Consider the following 26790-nt stretch of genomic DNA (forward strand, 5'->3'; position numbering starts at 1 on the left):
CATTCGCCCTCCCCCTCCCTATCCCCATAACCTAACCTGCACACCCTTAAGACACTAAGGGGCAATTTAGCATGGCCAGTCCACCTAATCTGCAATCTTAGAAACATAAAAACATAAAAACTAGGTGCAGGAGTAGGCCATTCGGCCCTTCGAGCCTGCAACACCATTCAATATGACTGATCGTGCAAATTCAGTATCCCACTCCCACTTTCTCTCAATACCCCTTGATCCCTTTAGCCACGAGAGCCATGTCCAGTTCCCTCTTGAATATATCCAACGAACTGGGCCCAACAGCTTTCTGTGGTGGAGAATTCCACAAGTTCACAACTCTCTGAGAGAATAAGTTCTTCCTTATCTCAGTCCAGAATGGCTGACCCCTTATTCTTAGGCTGTGACCCCAAGTTCTGGACGTTCCCAACATCGGGAACATTCTTCCCGCAGCTAGCCTGTCCAGTCCCATCAGGATTTTATAAGTTTCTAGGAGATCCCCTCTCATTTTTCTGGACTCCAGTGAGTACAAGCCCAGTCGATCCAGTCTTTCTTCATCATATATCAGTTCTGCCATCCTGGGACTAGTGGGAGGAAACCGGAGCACCCGTAGGAAACCCACGCAGACACGGGGAGAACGGGCAAACTCACGCAGTCACCCAAGACCGGAATCAAACCCGGGTCCCTGGCGCTGTGAGGCAGAAATGTTAACCACGGTGCCTCATCGTGCCCTCCCACGTATTGAGTGTTGGATTTTGTAGGGTCAGGCAGTGGTCGTGGACAGATTATCGTTTGCGTGTGGCTGTCTTGTCACCTTGGAAATGGTGTCAGACGGCAGGTGGGGTGGGAATCCATGCCTGCACTCACTGCTGCCTGAAAGAGAGTGGGGCTGGAAGAAATCCGAGAATATTTCACCTCTTTTATCCAGGACTGTTTTTAATGTGCTGTTGGATTACACTTCCCACAAGTGGCACTCCCTGTGGAGGGTGCTGAACACAGCGTCATCCCTTCTATCACAGCCTGGCTGTTGACAGCACCTCCAATGTGGCAAGAGAATTGAAACATAAGGTTAGGTCTTCCGGCACGCAAAGTCTTACCCTATAATAAAGGGTGTTTGTGCCTCTCGACAACCTTCTCAAAGGATGTTTCTTTCCTCTGGGATCACATACCACACATGAACCACCGCTGCATCACAGCCAGATCCATTACTGGTACAAAAAAATTCCACATCTCACCATTTGTTCATGGCTGTGAACAACTACACAAAGAGAAATGAAGCAAACAAACAATATAGTACAGGCAGATGAACCAGAGCGTTGATTCTGAAGGGGGAGGACTAACAGACAGGTATTGTGGTACATGTTGGTACCAACGAAAAAGGGATGAGATCCTGCAAGCAGAATTTCGCGTCCAGTAAGTGGATTAAAAAATAGGACCCAAGAAGGTCATAATCTCTGGATTACTTCCGGTGTCAAGTACTAGTGAGTATAAAAATAGGAAATTAGACCAGATTAATACGTGGTTGGAGAGATGATGCAGGTGGGAGGGCTTTAGATTTCTGGGACATTGAGACCAGGGGTGAGAATCCCGCCCCCGCCGTCCTCCGAATTCACCGGCCCTCCAAAAGTCGGCGAGGCGTGAATTGCGCCGCCTGCCTCGGAGAATGGCGGGGTCCGATGCGACTCATTGGGCCCCGGGACTGCCCGAATTCTCCGGCCTGCGATGGGCCGAAGTCCCGCCCATTTTTTGCCAGTCCCGCCAGTGTGAATTGGAGTAGGTCCCTTACCGGCGGGACCTGGCGGCGCGGGCGGGCTCTGGGGTTCTTGGGGGGGAGCTGGCCCCGGGAGGTGTCCCCAAGGTGGGCTGGCCCGTGATCGGGGCCCACCGATCCGCAGGCGGGCCTGTGCCGTGGGAGCACTCTTTTCCTACGCGTCGACCGTGTCAGCCTCCGCGTTGGCCGACGCGTAGGTGACCCCCCCCCTCCCGCGCATGCGCGGACTCTTGCTGGCCGGCGGAGTCCCTTCGGCCCCGGCTGGCGCAGCGCCAAAGGCCTCCCACGCCGGCCGGCGGGGCGCAAACCACTCCGTCGCCGGCCTAGCCCCTGAATGTGCGGAGGATTCCGCACCTTTGGGGCGGGCCGGCGCTGGAGTGGTTCACGCCACTCCTACCTGTCGGGACCCCCCGCCCCGCTGGGTACGGGAGAATCCCACCCCATTTCTGGGGATGGTGGGACCTGTTTGAGATGGATGGGTTGCTCCTGGACCGACATGGGACCAGCCTCCTTGCAGAGAGGTTTGCTAGCGCTATTGGGGTGGGTTCAAACCATCTTGGCAGGAGGGTGGATCCTGAGAGAAGGTTCAACAAGGGGAGATGCACAGCCAAAGTTAGAAGAGACATCAAGTGAGTCAGACAGGCATAGAGGTTATAGGCCCGTTAAGTCACAAGGGAGTTTGGCAAGATTGGATGGTATTTATTTTAATGCAATGAGTTTGCCAAACAATGCAGATGAGTTGAGGGCACAAATTAAAACTTTGGGTATAATATAATTGCTGTCATATGTTTGAAAGAAGGGCAGGATTGGCAGTCTTCAGATCTTCAGGCGAGATAGGGAAGGAGGTGAAAGAGGAGGAGGTGTCGCAATTTTGATCAGGGAATCGATTACAGCAGTAAGGAAGGATGACATCTTAGAAGGCTCTTCAACTGAAGCTGTGTGGGTAGAACATAAAAAGAAAAAAGGAGCAATCACATTGCTGGAAGTGTTCTACAGGCCCCCTAACAATCTGAGAGAAATGGAAGACCAGATGTGTCGGATAATTTCAGAGATGTGTAAAAGTAAGAGGGCAATGATAATGGGGGATTTCAACTTCCCCAATATTAACTGGGGTGGGCATAGTGTGAAAGCTTTAAAGGGAGCAGAATTCTTAAAATGTGTCCAGAAGAACTTGACGTATCAGCGGAGGAGCATTTTGCAGACAGAGGTCATTGGGCGAAATTCTCCGGTGACCGTCGCGATGCCCGTGACCCGGCCCCAAAAACGGCGCTGATGACTCCAGTGTGGGGCCCCATGAAACATCGCGTATTCACCGGGCCCAAATGGGCCAGCAGCGGCGTTACGCCATTCACGTCAACGTCACCCGCTGACGCCGGGGCAACGTAATCAACGCCTCCCGGCGTGACTACACAAAAGAGGCCCCCCCCCCCAACCCACCGGCACCCCGCACTCTGTGAATCTCCCCCCACCCCCCCCCCCCAACCCACCGGCACCCGCACTCTGTGATCTCCCCCCACCCCCCCCCCCAACCCACCGGCACCCGCACTCTGTGATCTCTCCCCCCCCCACCCCCCCACCAACCCACCGGCACCCACACTCTGTGATCTCCCCCCCCCCCCCCCCCCCACCAAACCCACCGGCACCCGCACTCTGTGATCTCTCCCCCCCCCACCCCCCCACCAACCCACCGGCACCCGCACTCTGTGATCTCCCCCCAACCCCCCCCCCCCCAACCCACCGGCACCCGCACTCTGTGATCTCTCCCCCCCCCACCCCCCCACCCCCCCACCCACCGGCACCCACACTCTGTGATCTCTCCCCCCCCCCCCCAACCCACCGGCACCCGCACTCTGTGATCTCCCCCCCCCCCCCCCCACCCCCCCCACCCACCGGCACCCGCACTCTGTGATCTCCCCCCCCCCCCCACCCCCCCCAACCCACCGGCACTCGCACTCTGTGATCTCTCTCTCTCCCCCCCACCAACCCACCGGCACCCCCACTCTGTGATCTCCCCCCCCCCCCCCCAACCCACCGGCACTCGCACTCTGTGATCTCTCTCTCTCCCCCCCCCCCCCCACCCCACCGGCACCCCCACTCTGTGATCTCCCCCCCCCCCCCCCCCCCCCCCCCCAACCCACCGGCACTCGCACTCTGTGATCTCTCTCTCTCCCCCCCCACCCCCAACCCACCGGCACCCGCACTCTGTGATCTCTCTCCTTCCCCCCCCCACCAACCCACCGGCACCCCCACTCTGTGATCTCTCCCCCCCCACCACCCCACCCCCCCCCCCCCAACCCACCGGCACCCGCACTCTGTGATCTCCCCCCCTCCCCAACCCACCGGCACCCCGCACTCTGTTATTTCTCTCTCTCTCCCCCCCCCCAACCCAAACCCACCGGCACTCGCATTCTGTGCTTCCCCCCCCCCAAACCCAGGACCTGTCACCCACCTCCACGATGAACGCCGTCAACCATCAGCACTGGTTGACGCCGTTAAATACCAGTTCTGATTAACGGCGACGTGACCCGTGGCCACGACGGCGGGACTTCGGCCCATCCGGGACGGAGAATAACGGCAGGACAGAAACCCATAGCCTCCCGCCGGCCCCCGCCATTCTCCGAGGCGGGCGGCGGGATTGGCGGAATGCCGACTTTTTGCGGGTGGGAGAATCCTGGACGTGGCGGGGGGGGGGGGGGTTTCGGTGGCCCTGGGCGATTCTCCGACCCTGCTGGGGGGCGGAGAATTTCGCCCCATAACTTTGTTAGATTCAAGAAAAAGACAAGGCCTGAAATTAAAGTTCAAAACAAAGGGAAAGCCGACTTTTTAAAGTCGGCCTTAATAGTAGCTTAATATTAAGGCGGCATGTGGCACAGTGGTTAGCACTGAAACTGTGGCGCTGAGGACCCAGGTTTGAATCCCGGCCCTGAGGTCACTGTCCATGTGGAGTTTGCACATTCTCCCCGTGTTTGCGTGGGTCTCACCCCCACAACCCAAAGATGTGCAGTTTAGGTGGATTGGCCATGCTAAATTGCCCCTTAATTGGAAAAAAAATAATTGGTTACTCTAAAAAAAATTATAAAATAGTACCTTAATAGTAGCAGCTTAATTGTAGATAAATATCCAGGGTCGGGTGAAATATATCACAGGCTGTTGAGTGAGGCAAGGGATAAAATAACACTGACGCTGGCAATAACTTTCAATTCCTCTCTGGCCACAGGAGGACTGGAGAACAGCCAATGTGGTATCCTTATTCAAGAAGGTAGGGAGGGATAAACCAAGGAAACTAGAGGCCAGTCAGTCTAACTTCAGTGGTGGGGAAACTATTAGAAACAATTCTGAGACACAGAATTAATCTGCATTTGGACAGGCAAGAGATTGATCAAGAACAGTCAGTATGGTTTTTATTAAGGGGACAACGTACGTCTGCCAACTTGATTGAATTTTCCGAAGAGGCAGGCAGGTGTGTAGTTGAGGGAAATATATTTGACGTAGGTCTATTTGGACTTCAGCAAGGCGTTTGATAGGGTCCCACATGGGAGACGGATAGTGAAGGAAAGAGCCAAGGAAATGGATCCAGAATTGGCTGAGTTGCAGGAAGCAGAGGGTGATGGTCAAGGGTATTTTTCTGACTGAAAACTTGTGTCCAGTGGGGTCCCACAGGAATCAGTGTTAGCGCCCCTTGCTGTTTGTGGTTTCTATGAATAATTTAGACTTGAACGTGGGGGGGTTGATCAGTAAGTTCACGGATGATCAGTGGGGTGATAAATAGTCAGGTGGATCACCTTAGCTGACAAGAGGATATAGACAATCTGGTCAGATGGGATAAACAGTGTTAAATGGAACTCAATCTGGATAAGTGTGAGGTGATGCACTTGGGCAGGGTAGACAAGGTAAAGGAATACAAGATGAACAGAAGGATTCTGGGAAGCACGGAGGATCAGAGGGACCTTGGTCAGCATGTACACTGATCCCTTAAGCTAGAGTATTGTGTGCAGTTCTGGAATCCACATTCTCGGAGGGATGTGATTAGCACTGGAAAGGGTGCAGAGGAGATTAACCAGGATGTTGCCTGGGCTGGAGAGTTTTAGTTACGAAGAGAGAAAAAAAACACTTGGTTGCAGATGACGTACCTTGCAGTTTAGCCTTCCATGCAACAACATTCTCATTGGTTTGTTTCTTTGCCTCACTGAGGTGCGCTGTGGTCTGTTGATGGCTGCTTCTCTGTTCCAGCGGGGTCTGGCTAACGGTTGTACCGATTGGCTATTGCAGCATGTGTCCTGGTGACTTGAGATGTCTGACCCACAGATGCCAGAGCTGGAGGTTAAGGTTCTCCTTGTGACTGGTTCAGCTCTTGGCTGTCTTCCATTTGAAGTGTCACGTTAACCATCTGAGTGGTTGTCTGGTGTGACCAATAAGGAGAATCATGCCTAGAACTGGAAGTTGGATTCTCCCAGGTCAATAAAGTGTTGTGTCTGTTGTTTGTAGACAGAGGTCTGTCGGCCATGGTTCCTTGTCCAAGAGGACCATAACACTGGCTCCTGTGTCCAATTTAAAGTTTGTGAAACAACCTTTAACCGAGACCGAGTTCCAGGACGAAAATCCCTGAACTTTGACCAAACCTAAGAATCAGGGTTGTGTTTCCACTTGGTGTGGAGCCTCAGCCTCGTGAACCTTCTTGGGATCGTCTGTGCGTCTGGTTCTGTAAACTTTGCACAACTTTCCAAAGTGACCTGTGCGCTTGCAATTGAAACACTGCTGAGAGAGCCGGGCATTGATCAAGCCTGTGGGGTCGCTTGGCTCCACAGCGCTGGCAAGGCGGTTCTACTGCTTCCCTTGGCCTGGAGTGTCCCTGTTCCTCTGCTGTTTTACGAGCTGGATGATAGGCATTGCTCTGCACCATTGTACCAATGCTTGTTTTGTCCCTTAAGGTGGATCTGTGCTGGAAAGGGGTTTGGGATTTCCTGACAACCTGGATGGCCTTTTCAGTGTGCCAGGTTGGCGGTGCCAGGGTTCCAGGTTGGCACGGCCAGGGGCCTTGTCAGATAGAGGGGGTTAAAGGGGGGGGGGGGGGGTTCCTGTAGACCTCGGGTTGGGTTGGGGGGGGGGGGGGTAGTGAGGAGGTCAGAACAACGGGTAGAGTGGTGGCCTAAAAGTGTAAGGGGGGGGGCAGAGGAGAAAGATTGGGGCACCTTTCCAAAGTGACACCCTGACCTATGAGGAGACTTTCCTACTGGTGCGATTCAGTTTCAAAAGATGGAAAGAAAGAATGAATAGGCAGACAGAAGAAAATGAAGCACAAAGGAAACATAAAGTTAAAGCATAACACTTTATATTTTTTAAATCTCCAGTAGTTAAAGCCTGAGAGAATGTCATTCCACATTTGTAATAGTTAATTTTCAATGCCAGTGAGGTTGACTGGTAGTAATTAATAATAATTATAATCTTTATTATTGTCACAACTAGGCTTACATTAACATTGCAATGAAGTTACTGTGAAAAGCCCCTAGTCGCCACATTCCGGCACCTGTTCGGGTACACAGAGGAAGAATTCAGAATGTCCAAACAAGTACGTCATTCAGGACTTGTGGGAGGAAGTCGGAGCACCCGGAGGAAACCCACGCAGACACAGGGAGAACATGCAGACTCCGCACAGACAGTGACCCAAGCCAGGAAATGTACGCAGGACCCTGACGCTGTGAAGCAACAGTGCTAGCCACTTTAACACTTACATGCCATTAAAAGGGGACACGAATTTGCACTAATGCAGTTTTACGAATTCAATGCATTTCAATGCTGAAGCAGATACTGGGGTGCCATTTTCACAAAGCTGACGGCAAATCATGCAACTTAAACGGCAACGTTTGGATATTTGCATTTAATCATGAAAATCATCACACCACAGCAGCTGATGCAACTAAATTAAACTAATAACTCCGGAGTACAAAGCGAGTCTCAGTAATGGTGACCATGACATCAATCATCGAAAGTTTGTAAAAAAAACCATCTGGTTCGCTAATGACCTTCAGAATCTGCCATTCTTACCTGGTCAGGTCGACATGTGACTCTAAAACCACAGAAACGTGGCAGACTCTTAATTGCCGGCTGAAATTGCCCAGCAAGCCACTCAGTTCAAGGGAAATTAGGGATGGACAACACATATTGGCCTTGCCAGTGATACCTTCACACCTTGAAAGAATAAAGAAGAAATACATGCATCTGTGTCATTAGCGTACAAATAACGACCAGTTCCTTCCGCCTGAAGCAAAGTATTATTTTCCTCACCATTTTACAAATTTAAATCAGTATAGGGACTTCTGTCCAGTGTCCATTAGAGCCTGGTCCGGCATGGTAATAATTGACAGAATGGGATACATGTTTTTTTTCTTCTTTATTACTTCCTATGATGCTCTCAACGTCTCTTCTTTCATCCATTTCTCAACCTTCCTTTCATCTGAACTGTTCTCCTCTGACCAGCAGAGGGCAGCCAATGTTTTCCTCTGCTGCCCACCCATTCAAGTTTCAACCTGACTTAATTTCCCAGCTGCACCTTGCAGTCGATCGCTCCTTAACTGAGCAGTTCTGCGTCAGTGGTCAAATCGACAGCTAGATTCAAATTCATTTCAAATCTACAATTTACACAACGTCCAGTCCCAATCCCACGCCAATGGTGAGCACAGATGAACTGAACTAAACTAACGTAACCATAAATTTGGAATCAGGGGCCGAGATTCTTCGAGCCCGCATCGGGTCGGAGAATCGCCGGTCACGGCAGAAATTCCTGTCGCGCCGCGATTCTCCGCCGACCGGAGAATCAGTGGCAGCCGCGCGGTTGACGCGCCGCCGGTCGGGGGGGCCGTTGAAGATGGCTCCCGCAGCGATTCTCCGCGGTCGACCGGCCGAATACCCGTCGAGTTCTCCCAGCGAGGTTCCAACCTGGTACTACCCGGTGGCCGTCCTGGTGGGGAGACAGGGGGGATCAGACTCTGGGGGGGGGGGGGGGCCTCCACGACGGCTGGGCCCCCGATCGGGGGTTACCGATCGGCGAGCGTCTCCGACCTGAAGGGGGTCTACCTCCTTCCATGTTGCACGGCAGCAGCGTGGAAACAGCCACCACGCGCATGCGCAGACCCGCGCCAGCAGTGCAGGGCCGCGAATCAGTGCCGGAGCAGCGCGCAGCACTCTGGCGGCGTGCTGGCCCCCTGTATCGCTGGGCTAAGAGGCCCGTAGACGCCGACGTGAAACACTCCGGTGTTTACGCTGGCGTCAACACTTGGCCGGGATTTTGGAGAAATCCGGCCAGGATCTGCAAGCCCATGTTCAGGAGAAGGCTGAATTCCTTCACCCAGAAAGTGTCGACTGTACACTGCATTGCCTGGAGAGGTACCGTAGGTAAACTCAGATGGTTTTCAAGCAATTAGTGGCCAGAATAAATACAGCAACGTCAACACTTTTGAATTCTGGGGTCAAGCAGATGGACTGTAATGGTCTTTCCTGACCCTGTACAATCTGTTTCCAGGTACAAGTATCTCAATCAGCAATCCATAGGCCGATGGTGTCCAACAAACAGGCATTTCTTCAGCGGACCATGGAAGAATTTAAATGAAAACGTACCGTGAGGGGACAAAATTCTCACGCTGTATATTTTTATAAAATATATAGACACTCTCATAATTATTTCCAAAATATTAAATGCTGGATCGAGGCCATTATCTATGTCTGTCTGTGACCCTTGAACCAAATGAGCTATCTGGCAGCATTGAAGAAACTTGCATCCCATTGTCCATGAAGAGGCATTAACGACCTCATTGTGGACTACGCTGCACAGATAAAATTCAAAAAGACCTCTACAAAGCCTATTACAGGATACTGCGAGGCCTGGATAGAGTGGACGTGGAGAGGATGTTTCCACGAGTAGGAAAAACTAAAACCCGAGGCCACAGCCTCAGATTGAAGGACGATCCTTTAAAACAGAGATGAGGAGGAATTTCTTCAGCCAGAGGGTGGGGAATCTGTGGAACTCTGTGCTGCAGAAGGCTGTGGAGGCCAAATCACTGAGTGTCTTTCATAGAATTTACAGTGCAGAAGGAGTCCATTCGGCCCATCGAGTCTGCACTGGCTCTTGGAAAGAGCACCCTACTCAAGGTCCACACCTCCACCCTATCCCCATAACCCAGTAACCCCACCCAACACTAAGGGCAATTTTGGACACTAAGGGCAATTTAGCATGGCCAATCCACCTAACCTGCACATCTTTGGACTGTGGGAGGAAACCGGAGCACCCGGAAGAAACCCACGCAGACACGGGGAGAGCGTGCAGACTCCGCACAGACAGTGAACCAAGCCAGGAATCGAACCATGGAACTGTGAAGCAATTGTGCTAACCACCATGCCACTTAAGACAGTGATAGATAGATTCTTGATTAAAAAGGGGTATGGGAGAAGGCAGGAGAATGGGGATGAGAAACATATCAGTCATGATTGAAAGGCAGAGCAGACTCGATGGGCCAAGTGGCCTAATTCGGCTCCTCTGTCTTATGGTCTTATGATCTTATTTGCATTTCATAACCCATATTGGCCAACCAGAGTCTAGTCATCTGCTAGCAAGGACAAAGGGCCCCGCCACCTTCTTCTCAATTCTTAGTGGTTGAAGCATTTGACCACCTCAGGGATCCAGACAAGGGATACACATCCCTTCTCAAAGCAAGAATGGAGTTGTGGGAGTCATGTGACATCGACTTGTGGAACCAGTAACATCGCCTTGCTGTACTGCAAGACCGCAGGACACCAATTTACCATCTAACTAGCAGCATCAAAGAAACGGAGCTCTGCCCAGATTGAGTACGTGCCCCATCCACACAGTTATTGGGAGAATCTTTGTACCATCGCCGACGAGACTGATTCATCTCTGTGCACTTATATTATTGTGTGAACCGCAATAGTGAATTATGCAGCATTGGTTTTCAACCTGCCGACCTCCCTGAAGAAATAACTTATTGGGCTTTGATTCTGGACTCTGGAACCCACGTGAAACACTATTTCCTTTCTCTGTGGTCTCTGGCCTGTCAATCTTTCTTCCCTCTATCTTTCATTCACTGCGTCAGTGTAAAGGAGGCAACGTTGTGACCACCCTCCCACGTTTGAGTGCCTACAAATAAGCTGGCCCTTTGAGTTCACCCTACCTTTGGGTTTGCTGTGGGGAAAGCTGGATCACACCAAAGCTGAGAGGTTGGGAAATACACCGCCAATTATAAAGGAGTATAATAAATCAAAAACTTTATGGGTGGATGGTCAGAGGAGAAATTAGTGCTGTTTAAATTAACCGCCTCCTGTCTGGAACATTACTGGCTTGTTCTGTGAGTTGTTGCACTCAATGTGTGCTGAGAAATTATCCGCTTTGCGTGCCTGGGGCGCGATTCTCTGCTCCCGCGCGGCATCAGGAAGGCCGTCGTGAATTCGGCCGAGTTTCACGACGGTGTTGGAGGCCGCTCCTCGTACCCTATTCGCTCCCCCCCCCCCCCCGGGGGCTAGGGGCGGGGTTGTGAGAAACTCGGCGGTCGGGCCTTGACGCTTGCGTCAAAGCGGCGCGCTGAGAATGACGCGCCGGTGGCGCCTAAGTGACGTCAGCCGCGCATGCGCAGGTTGGCCGGCTCCAACCTGCGCATGCGCGGTTGCCGTCTTTCCCACCGCTGCCCCGCAAGACATGGCGGCTTGATCTTGCGGAACGGCGGAGGGGAAAGAGTGCGTCTCTTAGAGACGCCGGCTCGACGATCGATGGGCACCGATTGCGGGCCAGTCACCTCCCGAGCATGCCCGTGGTGCTCGTTCTTCTCTCCACTTCCCACAGGCCCCAAACTTACCTTTCACGCTATGTTCAGGCCGGCAGAGACCAGGTGTGGTTGCCGTCGGCGTGAACAGGTCGGGAACGTCAGGCCGCTCGGCCCATCCGGGCCGGAGAATCGCCGGTCGCCGTGAAACACGCCATTTTGGGGGGGGTGGTGGGAGAATCGCGGGGGGTGCCAGGGCGGCCTGTCGTGATTCGCCCGGCCCTCCACCCGGCGTGGGGAGCGGAGAATCGCGCCCCTGGTGTTTTAAATGTGGGAGTGACCCCGACCCCTGTGAAACCCGGCTTGAATAAGGTCAGCGAGTTGCTACATTGGCGCGGCTTTGCGTGCCAGTCATTTACCATGTTCTGAGTGGCCAGAGTGACCCTTGAACCCAATATACTTTGCAATCATATCATTCGCTTTTCGCGGGCCTCCTACTCACTGAACCCTCACTGAGGGGTTCTGATACTTTTATTCCGAGAACCGGCAAGTTCCAAAGGCCAACACAAGACACGGTCACAAGGTGACAGGTTTTGAGACACTTGACTGACATCTTTGATGGAATTTCCTAGAAATCAAACAACGGCTTAAATGAAGAAGTCAACAAAGCAGGGAATTAAATCTGAAAGATTTATTTCCATATCTAGGTCACTGATGAATTGAGTCACAAAATAAAAAACTGATTTTATTCGGCAGCACAAAGTGGACTAATTGCATTACATCAAGTTAAATATTAACTTGTTGGACTTCAGCATGGTTTTGTCATCATAGGGGGAGAACTGGTTAATTGCAATGGCAGAGGCTGAAACCCTGGCTTCTCGTCTTTATTTTATATCTTTGGACTGTGGGAGGAAACCGGAGCACCCGGAGGAAACCCACGCAGACACGGGGGGGAACGTGCAGACTCCGCACAGACAGTGACTTGGTTAAGGCGCATAGGATTATGGGTAGTGTCTTTAGATGGATCAAAAGCTGGTCATCAGACAGGAAGCAAAAGGTTGGAATAAATTGGTCTTTTTCTGATTGGCAGGCAGTGACTCGTGGGGTATCTCATGGATCTGTGCTCGGACCCCAACTGATTTCCAGGCTGATTCGTGGGATGGCAGGACTGTCATATGAGGAGAGACTAAATCGGTTAGGATTATAGTCATTGGCGTTTAGAAGAGTGAGAGGGGATCTCATAGAAACTTACACAAATCTTTTTTTTTTTTAAATTTAGCGTACCCAATTATTTTTTTCCAATTAAGGGACAATTTAGCGTGGCCAATCCACCTAACCTGCACATCTTTTGGGTTGTGGGGGTGAAACCCACGCAGACACGGGGAGAATGTGCAAACTCCACACGGACAGTGACCCAGAGCCGGGATTCGAACCCGGGTCCTCAGCGCCGTAGGCAGCAATGCTAACCACTGTGCCACCGTGCTGCCCTAACTTACACAATTCTAACAGGATTAGACAGGGTAGATTCAGAAAGAATGTTCCCGATGGTTCCAGAACTAGGGGGTCATAGTTTGAGGATACGGGGTAAACCTTTTAGGATTGAGGTGAGGAGAAATTTCTTCACCCAGAGAGTGGGGAATCTGTGGAATTTGCTACCACAGAAAGTAGTTGAGGCCATTTCAAATTATAATGCAGATTATAATTTCAAGAAGTAATAGCTCTTGGGGCTGGAGGGATCAAGGGATATGAGGGGAAGGTGGGGGTCAGAGTATCGAACTTGATGATCAGCCATGATCATAATGAATGGTAGAGCAGGTTCGAAGGGCCGAATGGCCTCCTCCTGTTTCTGTTTCCTATGTTGCTATGTCTCTGGTGCTGGGAGGCAGCAGTGCTAACCACTCTTCAGAAGCCGAACTGAAGGACCAAAGTTTGAAAAGGATACAGGACAAGGCGAGTGAGAACAGGAAGTAATGATTAGGTGACAGCCAAGGTGTCAATCTTGCTCAGTGGATCACAGTTTTGGCTTTGAGTCAGAAGGTCGTTCACTCAATTCTTACTCAACCGGAGCACAGAATGTGACTGACACACCAGTGAGGGAGTGCTGACACACCAGTGAGGGAGTGCTGGCACACCAGCGAGGGAGTGCTGACACACCAGCGAGGGAGTGCTGACACACCAGTGAGGGAGTGCTGACACACCAGTGAGGGAGTGCTGGCACACCAGCGAGGGAGTGCTGACACACCAGCGAGGGAGTGCTGGCACACCAGTGAGGGAGTGCTGCACGGTCGGAGGGGCTGAGCCTCGGTTGGATGCAAAGAAACTTATGGCACCGTTTTGACAAAGAGCAGGGGTGTTCTCCCCAGTGTCCTGGCCAATTTGAGAATTTCTGAAATTGAAAAAGGTGCTACGTAAAGGCAAGTCTTTCCTTCTTCAGTCTTGCATTTTGAAAGCTTGTAGCTTAAAACCAAACACAAGGTGCCATCTCAAACCCTAGTCCTGACATGAACAGGCTGCATATATGGGGCTGGATTCACCGTTTTTGAGGCTAAGTGCGGAGGATCTGCGGCGTTTTACGTCAAGAAAATTGGCGCCACACCCACACCGACCCTGCGGCTGGTGAGGGACGAGCAGCTGCGCAGCGTAGAACCCCTGACTCCCACGTTAAAACGCCTGGAGAATGGCCGGGTCCTTGGCTGCACATGCGCACGGTGACGACCTGCAGCAGCCGCGCTGTGAAACATGGCGCCGGCCGTGTGCGGACCTGGCCTGCCAGATAGTGTCCCCCTGACCACCCACTGACCACCACCCACCAGTCCCCCCAGCCCTTGCGAAAGCGCCCCCCCCCCCCGACCAGCAGCACAGCTCCTGCCCAATTGTGACGGCGCTACACACAGCCCGCAGCCGCCACGCGGGGTTGCCGACCGCTGAGACCACACGTCCCCCATGCGGTCGGGATCTCAGCCTATCGGGGGTGGAGCATTGGGAGAGGGCCTTCAGGTGACGGACGCGGTGAGCCGTCCCAATGGCGTGTGCCGCACTCAGCGATTATGTCATTTCGGCGTGGCGGACCATACAAAACCTGCGTCAAACAGGCGCCGCCCCCGATTTCGGCGTCAAAAGGGATTGTCCACCTAATTGCCGATTGCGAAATTGGCGTCAGGGAATGTGAATCCCGCCAATGATACGTTTGAAAACATTGTGAATATAAGTGTATATCACACGGGGCCCAAAACTTACTCATTTGCTCAAAGCTCAACATTATCATGATAAAGATGGAAAGATGAAAAAGATGGGGCAGCAGGGTAGCATGGTGGTTAGCATAAATGCTTCACAGCTCCAGGGTCCCAGGTTCGATTCCCGGCTGGGTCACTGTCTGTGTGGAGTCTGCACGTCCTCCCCCTGTGTGCGTGGGTTTCCTCCGGGTGCTCCGGTTTCCTCCCACAGTCCAAAGATGTGCAGGTTAGGTGGATTGGCCATGATAAATTGCCTGTAGTGTCCTAATAAAAGTAAGGTTAAGGGGGGGGTTGTTGGGTTACGGGTATAGGGTGGATACGTGGGTTTGAGTAGGGTGATCATGGCTCGGCACAACATTGAGGGCCGAAGGGCCTGTTCTGTGCTGTACTGTTCTATGTTCTATGTCTTGTTAGCAGCATTTGCCAGACTGAATTAATGTGGATATCCACCTCCTTCAGCAACAACCCCCCCCCCCCCCCCCTCCCCCAATCCAATCTCTGCCAATAGAATCACGGCATGAATTCCTGTGTCGCCACTATCAGGGGAATGGAGATCAGTTGCTTAATTTCATAATGCTGAAAAACAATAATTAGCAGCAGTGAGTCTTTGATGTAACGTTTCCTGATAGGTTACAATGAGATAATGTCAACTGAGTATTGGGCTGGCAATCATTTACAGATGTGGAGGCAGATCGAATCTGTGCCAGCAGTGGGAGTTTGCTACACACCACTCTTGTTGGCATGAGTCAAAAAAATGTCAGTGCACCAGAGTGAGTGGGTTTGGAGTGAAATTTCAATGACCGGTTAAGATGGTTAAGTACAGAGACAACCGGGTCAAAAACTGACTCACTCATTCTATTACTCACTCTTTTCTCGCAAGTTTCATTTATTGAAACTGTTTCCTTAATCTCAATGCGACGACCTGAAATTGTCACAGACTTTCTGCATTTCCCCGCTTTTCCATATTTTAGTCTTGCTCTGGAACAGGTGTTTTTTTTTTAATTTAAAGTGCCCAATTCTTTTTTTTTTCAATTAAGGGGCAATTTAGCCTTTCCAATCCACCTACCCTGCACATCTCTGGGTTGTGGGGGTGAGATCCACACTGGACCATGTCTTTCAATGACATAGAATTCAACATTTTTGATTCCAAATGTTCAGTGGATAAACAGCGCGTGCAAGCTGATGTATTAACTTTGTGCGGTAATGCGAATGATGTCGAGGGGGATGGTGTACTTATCTTCCTCAGTCATTTCACAATGCGTTCAAGAAAGGGTTCAGTGTTGGAGTGGGGAAGGTGGGGTTGACAGAAGTTTGTTCACTTTGAGAATCCAGCAAAGCAGCGCTGAGAAAATCCACTCACTTGAAGTAATCGGGCAACAATGCTTTATTCACTGGTTGAAAACAGAAAACACATATTAAACGAGAACACTCCACGAAAGAACTGGTCGAGATGAAGTTGTGGTTGAGATGAAACAAAGTCACCAGCTTGCAAGTGACAGGCGCCGAACAGGCGCCGGAATGTGGCGACTAGGGGCGTTTCACAGTAACTCCATTGAAGCCTACTCGTGACAATAAGCGATTTTCATTTTTCATTTCAAGTGTAGTTCTCACCCCCCTATACCACCTTCTGCTCATTCTTTCTTTGCTTAACCGGTGTATCTGCTCATTCAAGCTTCTCCTTGAAGAGTTCTTCTCTGCACCACGAAGGCGCTTGTTATTTTTCATCACTCAACTTTCTCGGATTAGGGCAGCCACCGCCTCATACAAGGGAATTAATGTTCGCGCTCCCTGATATCCAAGTCTGGAACATGAACAACATGTGACAAACGAGAGTGAGTGTGAACTCGTTTCAATCGATAACTTCCTCTTCAAGTCCACAAGTTAGTGGCTGGGGAAAACAAATGTTTCGCCCTGAGGACATTCGACATGTGGAGCAGAGAGTGGCTGATTCGGAGATTCAGGGTCAGTTAGCATGTTCAAAGGAGAGTCGATTGACTGCTATTGATTTACTATTGCTGAGTAAATTAGAGTTTTTAGTAGTCCAGCTTTTTTTTCACGACAGGCAGTGGAAGGAGGCTAGTGATACTTTATCAGCAGCGATGGTTCAGGTAACCATTTGGGGGCAGCACGGTAGCATGGTGGTTAGCATAAATGCTTCACAGCTCCAGGGTCCCAGGTTCGGTTCCCGGCTGGGTCACTGTCTGTGCGGAGTCTGCACGTCCTCCCCCTGTGTGCGTGGGTTTCCTCCGGGTGCTCCGGTTTCCTCCCACAGTCCAAAGATGTGCGGGTTAGGTGGATTGGCTATGCTAAATTGCCCGTAGTGTCCTAAAAAGTAAGGTTAAGGGGGAGTTGTTGGGTTACGGGTATAGGGTGGATACGTGGGTTTGAGTAGGGTGATCATTGCTCGGCACAACATCGAGGGTCGAAGGGCCTGTTCTGTGCTGTACTGTTCTATGTTCTATGTTCTAACCGGAGGTGGTCAGAATAGTAATGTGTAAAGTTGAAATTAAACAGGCTTGATAAACCAAATCATCTTTTCTTACATTGGTTCTCATGTTGTGGCAGTACAAAGTGGATTTTCCTAATTTCTTTGCAACGGGTCTGATCGGAAGTATTTTATCCACCTAAATATTCACAGTAACTTTTTTATTTGTTCATTGGATATGGATGTCACAGGCTGTGCCAGCATTTAGTGCTTATCCCAAATTGCCCTTGAGAGCATTACTGTGGGTCTGGAGTCACATGTAGGCCAGGCCACGTAAGGACAGCAGATTTCCTTAGTGGACCAGATGTTTTTTTCCAACAATTGACAATGATTTCATGGTTTAATTCTAGATATTTTGAGTTCAAATTCCATCACCTGCCATTGTGGGATTCAAACCCAGGTCATTACCCTGGGTCTCTGGATTATAAGTCCAGCGACAATACCACTATGCCACTGTCTCCCCTGGTCAATGGAGATCCATTTCAGGTTGATAATCCTAATTCCTTGTCTGATATATTGGTGAACGTGAACTGTGCTTCCGCAGAAGGCAAGGTAAATTAAGCAAGGAATCAACGTTACTGTTCATTCTCGTGTTTATAATGACAGCCTCGGAAATTTCGCGGTAGCATTGTGGATAGCGCAATTGCTTCACAGCTCCAGGGTCCCAGGTTCGATTCCAGCTTGGGTCACTGTCTGTGCGGAGTCTGCACATCCTCCCCGTGTCTGCGTGGATTTCCTCCGGATGCTCCGGTTTCCTCCCACATTCCAAAGATGTGCAGGTTAGGCGGATTGGCCATGATAAATTGCCCTTAGTGTCCAAAATTGCCCTTAGTGTTGGGTGGGGTTACTGGGTTATGGGGATAGGGTGGAGGTGTTGACCTTGGGTAGGGTGGTCTTTCCAAGAGCCGGTGCAGACTCGATGGGCCGAATGGCCTCCTTCTGCACTGTAAATTCTATGAAATTGTGGTCTGATGTTACGCGTTGCTGAAAGAAGGCAAGTTTTGAAATCAAGGGTACACTAATAAAGATTATTAGTATTATCTTCTCCTCTAGGCTGTCGATCGGTAAATGAGAACATTTGTTGACCAAGTGGATTTCCCAAAAAAAAGGATTAAGGACGCAAACAACAAAATCCTTGGCATCGCCATTTTGTGCTATTTAGTAAGGGCCAGGAAGAATCCACATTGAATTTGGTGAGACAAAAACTTACTTTATTTTACAATAACTATTTATATAACTCCAGTAGCTCCTATTAGGTCTTCTCTAGTCGGTGCCTCACTAGCTGACCTTTTATACATGATGTGGAGATGCCGGCGTTGGACTGGGGTGAGCACAGTAAGAAGTCTTACATCACCAGGTTAAAGTCCAACAGGTTTGTTTGGAGTCACTAGCTTTCGGAGCGCAGCTCCTTCATCAGGTGAGTTTTCTACATCGGTTATTTGAGATACCCCGCTCCGCTCCTAGTCGGGGAGCTCGTACTCCGCAAGGATCACAGGAAAGGCAAGCATTCCCACCCCGGAGGTTGCGTGCGGGATATTACGGTTAGGTGGATTGGCCATGATAAATTGCCCTTAGAGTCCAAAATTGCCCTTAGTGTTGGGTGGGGTTACTGGGTTATGGGGTTATGGGGATAGGGTGGAGTTGTTGACCTTGGGTAGGGTGCTCTTTCCAAGAGCCGGTGCAGACTCGATGGGCTGAATGACCTCCTTCTGCACTGTAAATTCTATGAAAAAATTCTATGATTCTTGCATCACTATACAGCTGATATAACAAACTTATGTGAGCAGGACAATATCAAACAGCCCCTTCGGAAGACAATCCAATCGGCCACGAGAACGACAAGTGCTACCCACTCCCTCCAAAGGATGTTTGATCAAAAAGGAATAAAAAGCGGAAACTGCTGGGAATACTCAGCAGCTGTGGAGTGAGAGCAGAGTTAACGATTTGAGTCCAACACAACGGCATGTTGGACTCGAAACATGTTTCCCTCTCCACAGATGCTGCCAGACACGCTGAGTTTCCCCAGCTCTTCCTGTTTCTATTTCAATCTTCAACATCTGCAGTCTTTTTCCATTAGGGAAGGAACAAGCAATTCAAATTAAAACACGTACCCGAATAATTTTAAAGTAATTTTCCATCTGAAACATACAACGTCCTGTGGCACGTTAATAGTTTCTTCAAAATAAATTTAGAGTACCCAAGTCTTTTTTTAACCAATTAAGGGGCAATTTAGCGTGGCCAATCCACCTAGCCTGCACATCTTTGGGTTGTGGGGTTGAGACTCGTGCAGACACGGGGAGAAGTGGCATGTTAATAGTGACAGATTGTTTTTCACATCGGTTTCAGTATGTCATTTAGAGATGTTCCCTTAACAGTGCCTGGCAATACAGTATTTCAGTTCAACAACTGGTTTGAAGCAGTTTGCCCCAGGCAGAAGCCTGTATGTGGTTGGGGGGGGGGGGGGGGGTGGGGGGGGGGGGGGGGGGGGGGGGTGCGTGTGTGGGGGGGGGGGGAGCTACTAACATTGCTGTTTTTAAAACCCAGTAAGGTATTTTCTTATTATCTTACTATTGGGTTTCAAAAATCCTAACAAAAATTCAAGTCAAGAATAATACTCGCTCCAGGGGTGCTTATACTGTGTAATTATAACGCCAAATGCAGAGTGATTTCAGCCTCCAGATCCCAGCAATTCTCACTGTTACTAGTACGCCCACAGCCTGATTACACCACACTTTATTTGAACAGCAGTACAGACGGTGTGGAACTGAAGCATATGTGCAACAACAATTACATTTTAGAAGCTCCTGTTTTCTTTTGAATTCTGGCTATAAATAAAGCATTTTGTACGTAAAGGTGATTCGCCAAACTTTCCTCTGGAAAGGTGAAGGTTGAGAGGTGACGTAAGAGGGATCTTATTAATAATAATAATAATAGTCGCTTATTGTCACAAGTAGGCTTCAATTAAGTTACTTTTAAAAGCCCCTAGTCGCCACATTCCGGCGCCTGTTCGGGGAGGCAGGTACGGGAATTGAACCCGCACTGCTGGCATTGTTCTGCATTGCAAGCCAGAAAATTATGAAAGATTTTGACTGAGTAAATACTCAATGGGCTGGGTTTTCCCAAGGGCTTTTGTGACCCCGACATCAGAACCAAATGCTAAGCCCACACTTGGTGACAGCAAGACTGGCTTAGCAATCTTTCAGGAGGCAGCCTCCTGATTGGTCGCCTCGTCATTCGCTGGCTCCCAATCAGAAGGCCAGCACCACTGGATCCCCGACTGCCCCAACAGGAGAGGAGCATTCTGCTGAGGCAGGTAGGAGACTGTGAGGGAGCCTTAGCGTGGGAGCCATAATGTGGGGGCCTTAACGTGGGGGCATACTTGCTGGTCTACACCGCAATGCACTGAAGGACTTAGGGACATACAAATGGAGGGGAAACCTCTCCGATTGTGAGCTTTCATCCATGCAGCCGCTGCATTGGGGAATGGAAACTACATCAAACATGCTCTGTTGGCCTGAAACTTTAGTCTCCACATGCAGCAAAGAATCTCTTCACCGGTGGGATGGTTTCAACAACACCACAAAATCGCCCTCAATTGGGATTGCAACCACCCTCCTGACTCCCCAAAGCCAGGCCACCATCTACAAGACTCAAGTGTGATGGAATATTCCCCACTTGACTGGCTGAACACTCAAGAAGCTCGACACCATTCAGGACAAAGCAATCTGCTGCATTGGCACCCCTTTCACAAACATTCACTTCATCCACCATCGACGAACAATGGCAGCCGTGTGTACCATCTACACGATGCACTGCAGGAACTCACCAAGGTCCCTTCAATGACACCTCCCAAACCCACAATCATTACCATCTAGAAGGCAAAGAGCAGCAGACACCTGGGAACCCACCACCTAGAGATTCCCCTCCAACTCACCCACTATCCTGACTCAGAAATATATTGCCATTCCTTCACTACTGCTGGGTAAAAATCCTGGAACTCCCTCCCACACAGTGGGTGCACCTACACCACATTGGACTGGAATTGTTCAAGAAGGCAGCTCACCACCACCTTCTCGCGAGCAATTAGGGGTGGGCAATAAATGCTGGGCTAGCCAGTGAAGCCCACATCCCTGAAAATTAATTTTTAAAAAATGTTTTTGTTCTTTTTATAAATTTAGAGTACCCATTTATTTTTTCCAATGAAGGGGCAATTTAGCGTAGCCAATCCACCTAGCCTGCAGATCTTTGGGTTGTGGGGGCCAGACCCATGCAGACATGGGAGAATATGCAAACTCGGACAGTAACCCGGGGCTGGGATCGAACCTGGGGCCTTGGCTAACCACTGCGCCTCTGTACTGTCCCCCTGAAAATTATTATTTTTAAAAATTGGTTTCCCGCTTCTGTGAACCAAGCAGTCAATCCCGTAACCTACCTGGTGACAAGAATGCGTTGGGGAGCGTTTTCTTTGTGGCCCCTTTCCCTATTCTTCCGGGCCCCTCAATTCCAACTTCATCTCCAGAAGACTAGGAAATTCCAGCCCATTGCTTCCACTTGTGGGAAAGAGCAAAATTAGTAGCCATCAGTTTACAATCATCCCAAGAAATCAAATAGGGAATTCAGAAGAAACTTCTTGGCAGCACGTTAGCACAAGTGGCTAGCACTGTGGCTTCACAGCGTCAGGGTCCCAGGTTCAATTCCCCGCTGGGTCACTGTCTGTGCGGAGTCTGCACGTTCTCCCCGTGTCTGCATGGGTTTCCTCTGGGTGCTCCGGTTTCCTCCCACAGTCCAAAGACATGCAGGTTAGGTGGATTGGCCATGATAAATTGCCCTTAGTGACCAAAAAGGTTAGGAGGGGTTATTGGGTTACGGGGATAGGGTGGAAATGAGGGCTCAAGTGGGTCAGTGCAGACTCGATGGGCCAAATGACCTCCTTCTGCACTGTATGTTCTATGTTCTTTACCCAGAGAGTGGTGAGAATTTGGAAAGTGTCACCCCAGGAAGTAGCAGCAAATAGTATACAGGTTGGTGTATTTCAGGGAAAGTTAGATAAGCCTATGGGAATGAAGGGAACAGAGGGTTATGATTAATGATAGATGGGATAAGGCACAAGTGGAGCATAATGGACTGGTTAGGCTGAATCTCCTGTTTCTTTGGTGGTATATTTTATATAATTCCTAAATAGCCTCCCGGCACGGTGGCACACTGGTTAGCACGAAAGAAAATCTCAGCAGGTCTGGCAACATCTGTCAGGAGATTAACAGTGGTTAAGCACTGCTGCCTCACAGCTCCAGGGACCCAGGTTCAATTCCGGCCTCGGGTCGTTGTCTGCGTGGAGTTTGCACTTTCTCCCCGTGTCTGCATGGGTTTCCTCCGGGTGCTCCGGTTTCCTCCCTGTTGCGCTAACAATTGCACACAGATACACGAAACGGTAGAAAGGAGGCTTTATTGCCGTGAGATGTTATTACTTCAAGTGGAGCTGTAAAATGGCAGCTCAGGAGACCTCATGGATATTTATACTGCTCCTGTGGGTGGAGCTAGCCGGCAGGGGCTTACCGACAAACTATGCAGGGGCTTACCGACAAACCTGTAATAGCCGGTACTATTGAACATCCCCTAATAGAGGCACACACATATATATACAGTGGTATTACCACACTCCCACAGTCCAAAGATGTGCAGGTTAGGTGAATTGGCCGTGCTAAATTCCCCCTTAGTGAACTAAAGTTTAGGTGGGGTTATTGGGTTACAGGGATAGGGTGGAGGCGTGGGCTTAAGTAGGGTGCTCTTTCCAAGGGCAGGTGCAAACTCGATGGGCTGAATGGCCTCCTTCTGCACTGTAAATTCTATGATTCAAATTCAAATTCAAACTCTAATACATATTTTTATTTTAAAAACCACATCATGTCTGCTGCTGTGTGGATGGGGGGCAGTGAACAGAATGCATTTTTGTCCCAAGACCCTTAAAGCTTGATTTCCTGTTAAAAGCAATCACCAAAGGTCGTTATTTTCCCTTCGATGAAATCTGATATCAGGAATCGCTAATTGCAGTTTTGCAACTCCTCTCAGCTTTAAGAACGCAGGCTGAGGCGCGAAGTGTCAATCATCCCCCGGCCCCGGTTGCCAGTGATTGACACTTGCAACTATCCAAACCCTGGCCAGCCCCCAGGTTAGACCCAGCCTTACACTGGAAGGCGATGGGCCAGTCAGCGGCGACTGGGGGCGGAGTGCCTGGGCATAGTGGCAGAGAGAAGGCAGGTGTATCCCTTCCAATAGCTTTTTTGGAAAGAGAATAATATTTTTTTTGGGGGGGGGGGGGCGGAGTAGTTGCTCAGCAGTCCAGCTGGTCTTTGCATTAAAGACATTTATGTGTGGCATGTGCCTTTGATCTATTAACCGTGCTGCAGAAATAAAATCGAATTGGACGACCAGCTTTCTCTGCAACAACAAAAAAAGAGGAACATCAAATAAGACTGGAAGAAAATACCAGTGTAGAATATATATGATATCCATGATCATCATGCCAGCCTCCAGGTCTGGAGCCAGCTGCGATTACTGGATAGATGGTTCTCACAGAGAGATCGCCTTTGAAGATTACTACTCAGCGGCACAGGAATTGGGAAGGTACAGTATTACAGACTATATCTTAATATTGGGGGGGGGGGGGGGGGGGGGGTTACCTGCAGGCGGTGGCATGTGATGACAGATTGCAGACTGAACTGCTCCAGTCCCGCAGTCACAAAATGCGTAACAATTCACCGCTCTGATTCCGTGTTAATTACAGTCATTAAATAACAAGCTGGGAGTCCCCCCACCTTAAAAGATGTATCGTTTCATCAGAAATGAACAAAAACGTTAAAGCGAACCATCTTTTTGCTGGTAGCCTCCTTAACTCTGCAGAGGACACAAAAAGAACTTGATAAGAACGATTATTGGGGATTAATTACAGGGGTTTGGATACAGTAGCGAAGCCTACATTGTGTGGCAACAATGTTTTTCTCAATGAAATAAGATGAGGTGCATTATTAATGCAGTCCAGTCTATATAGCGTGTTTGTGCTGCACTCGACTAGACCCACCAATAACTATTAGTTAGAATCGTGGTTCAAATGTCAGATTTCTTTTGACACATGCGCCTCATCATTCACATAAAACTGGGTCAGGCTCTGCAGTGAAAAACTGTGGCAGTCTTTATTCATTTTGGTTGGAAATTTTAATGTTCCTCTTTAGGACCCAGGTTTTTTGTTTGATTTGATACCGGGGGTCCTGGGGGCATGGGGACCACGGGGTTATCAGATACCCACCCATCTCCCTGTGGTACCTTGACAGTGTAGTGTTTAAATGTCCCTTTTCTTCATCCGCTGACTGGCTATGCTTCTGTCTGCCGGTGCATTATTTAGAACAAATGGGTTTTCTGCAAGCTATTTCTGTAACCACTTGGATCGTTCACTCTATTTTAGAGGTTAGTTAGGACAGTGGGAACTCAGGGGCTATGTCAGGATTCACACAGGATCTAAGGATGTGTGGGCACCCCTGGCCAACCCGCTTGTCCGTATTTCTAAGGAGTCTCTCTGCTCTCAGTGGACCAGTATTTGCTGCAGATTCCCTGGGAGTGCTTTAAGTATTTGCCAGAGCAATGGGGGGGGGGGGGGGGGGGGGCGTTAGTATTTGCAGGAAGTGTGTACATGTTTAACAGAGATCCTCCGGATTGTGTCAATATTTGAATGAGATTCTGGGAGACGTGTCAGTCTTTGAAAGTGGTCCCTGGAATATTTGAAGGCAATCTTTAGGGAGCATGTCAATATTTGCAGGAGCCCCTGAGAGTATTGGGAGCCCTAGAAGTGCGACAGTGCTTGCGGGATGGTTGATACTTATTTGCAGGGGGTGCTCGGTGGTTGTCAGCAATCGCAGGATACAGTCAGAATGGTGCCAATATTTATAGTCAATTCAACATTAGACAAAAGCTTAGAAGCCACTGTTTTCATGCTGGCCAGTCTGATTCAATGGCACCTATATTCAAACACTGCTGCTCCAATTTTATAGATTATAAATTAGTCAAGGCCATTTTTCTTAGGTGTCTCTGGTGGCCCCTGAAATTAGTGCACTTCTCACGATAGGGCTGGTTTAGCTCAATGGGCTAGACAGCTGGTTTGTGATGCCGAACGAGGCCAGCAGCGCGGGTTCAATTCCTGTACCAGTTTACCCGAACAGGCGCCGGAATGTGGAGACGAGGGGCTTTTCACAGTAACTTCATACTTGTGACAATAAAAGGTTGTCATTATTACTTTCATATCGAGAAGTCCTCGACTTCTAAATTTGTGCAGAATAATCGCAAGCTCCAACTCGTATTTCTGGATTTTGAGCTGTTAATTGGCAATTAATTGGCTCTTAGAGGGACCACTTGGGGCTGTTCAAACTGCAACATCTGCCGGTGCCTACAGAAAAACTTCAGCTCACTAACCGTTCACCCGGCAGAATTACCTGTGGCCCTCAGCGCCAGCAGTAAGCTATTTGGCCCTGGCAGGCAGGAAGTTGAGGCCTGAGCCTTGGGAGCGCAAATGAATTTAGACCTCAACGTTCCAATATGTGTAAACATCCACAAAATCCCACTTTGTCGCTTGACCAGTAATGCTGGAAGCTTTTTGTGGGACGGGGTCGGGAGCGGGCGGGGTGGGGGGGAGGGGTGTTGTAGTTCTGTCTGATCTGACCTAATGTATGTAACAGGATTGCACTTTAGCACAAAGATATTCGTAACACTATCAAAATATATGATGTGGAGATGCCAGCGTTGGACTGGGGTGGGCACAGTAAGGAGTCTTACAACACCAGGTTAAAGTCCAGCAGGTTTGTTTCGAATCACTAGCTTTCGGAGCGTATCTCCTTTACCTGAGGAAGGAGCTGCGCTCTGAAAGCTAGTGATTCGAAACAAACCTGCTGGACTTTAACCTGGTGTTGTAAGACTTCTTACTGCATCAAAATACAGTGTTCAAAGTATGCGTAAGTTTACACACTGTTTACAGTTTCAATGATTACTTTTTTTTTACACACTGTCTTTTCCACCTATTGTGAAACTTTTCCAATTTAGTCGATTCCAGTGTGCAATAAGCCAACTAAACTCAGATGATATATTCGTTGCTACTTTAGCCAAACTTCTCCATTTTCTGGAAATCTGTGATTAAAATGAAATCGGTCTTGTTTAAAGTTTCAAAAGGACTGATCGAGTTCAACAAAATAAGCAAAGGTGAAATCTCGAGTGGGGCTGCCTGGCAGCTACAGGTCAAATTGGTTTGCAGCTTCAGTTAGTTTGCAAAGCTCAGGCTACTTAATAAAAAAGGAGGATGTCGGTATTTCCGTCTCCACCAAGTGAAGAGTATTTGAACTATATTTCCCGTTACGGTAAGTAAAATAATATCTTTGAGTCATCAAAGTGATTGTCAGATGCTGTGAGGGTATTGGGGTAGGGCGGGTTGGGGGGCACAGTGATCTGTTTGTCTGGATGGTTGTACTATCTGACCAGCATTGGCCAAATATCACCTTTGGTCATCCTGTGGTA

General features: G+C 49.6%; 1 protein-coding gene across 1 annotated transcript in view; it reads left to right on the forward strand.

Moving 5' to 3' along the window:
- Positions 1 to 23555: 23555 nt before the first annotated feature.
- Positions 23556 to 26790, forward strand: part of LOC119953174 (calcium/calmodulin-dependent protein kinase type IV-like) — a 161903-nt gene continuing 158668 nt past the window's right edge. The window contains exon 1 of the mRNA XM_038777130.1: positions 23556 to 23862. Within this exon, the coding sequence (XP_038633058.1) occupies positions 23741 to 23862 (122 nt within the window). The 5' untranslated portion in view covers positions 23556 to 23740. The remainder of the gene's footprint in view (positions 23863 to 26790) is intronic.

Source organism: Scyliorhinus canicula, chromosome 18 (assembly GCF_902713615.1).
Source record: "Scyliorhinus canicula chromosome 18, sScyCan1.1, whole genome shotgun sequence".
NCBI classification, from domain to species: domain Eukaryota; kingdom Metazoa; phylum Chordata; class Chondrichthyes; order Carcharhiniformes; family Scyliorhinidae; genus Scyliorhinus; species Scyliorhinus canicula.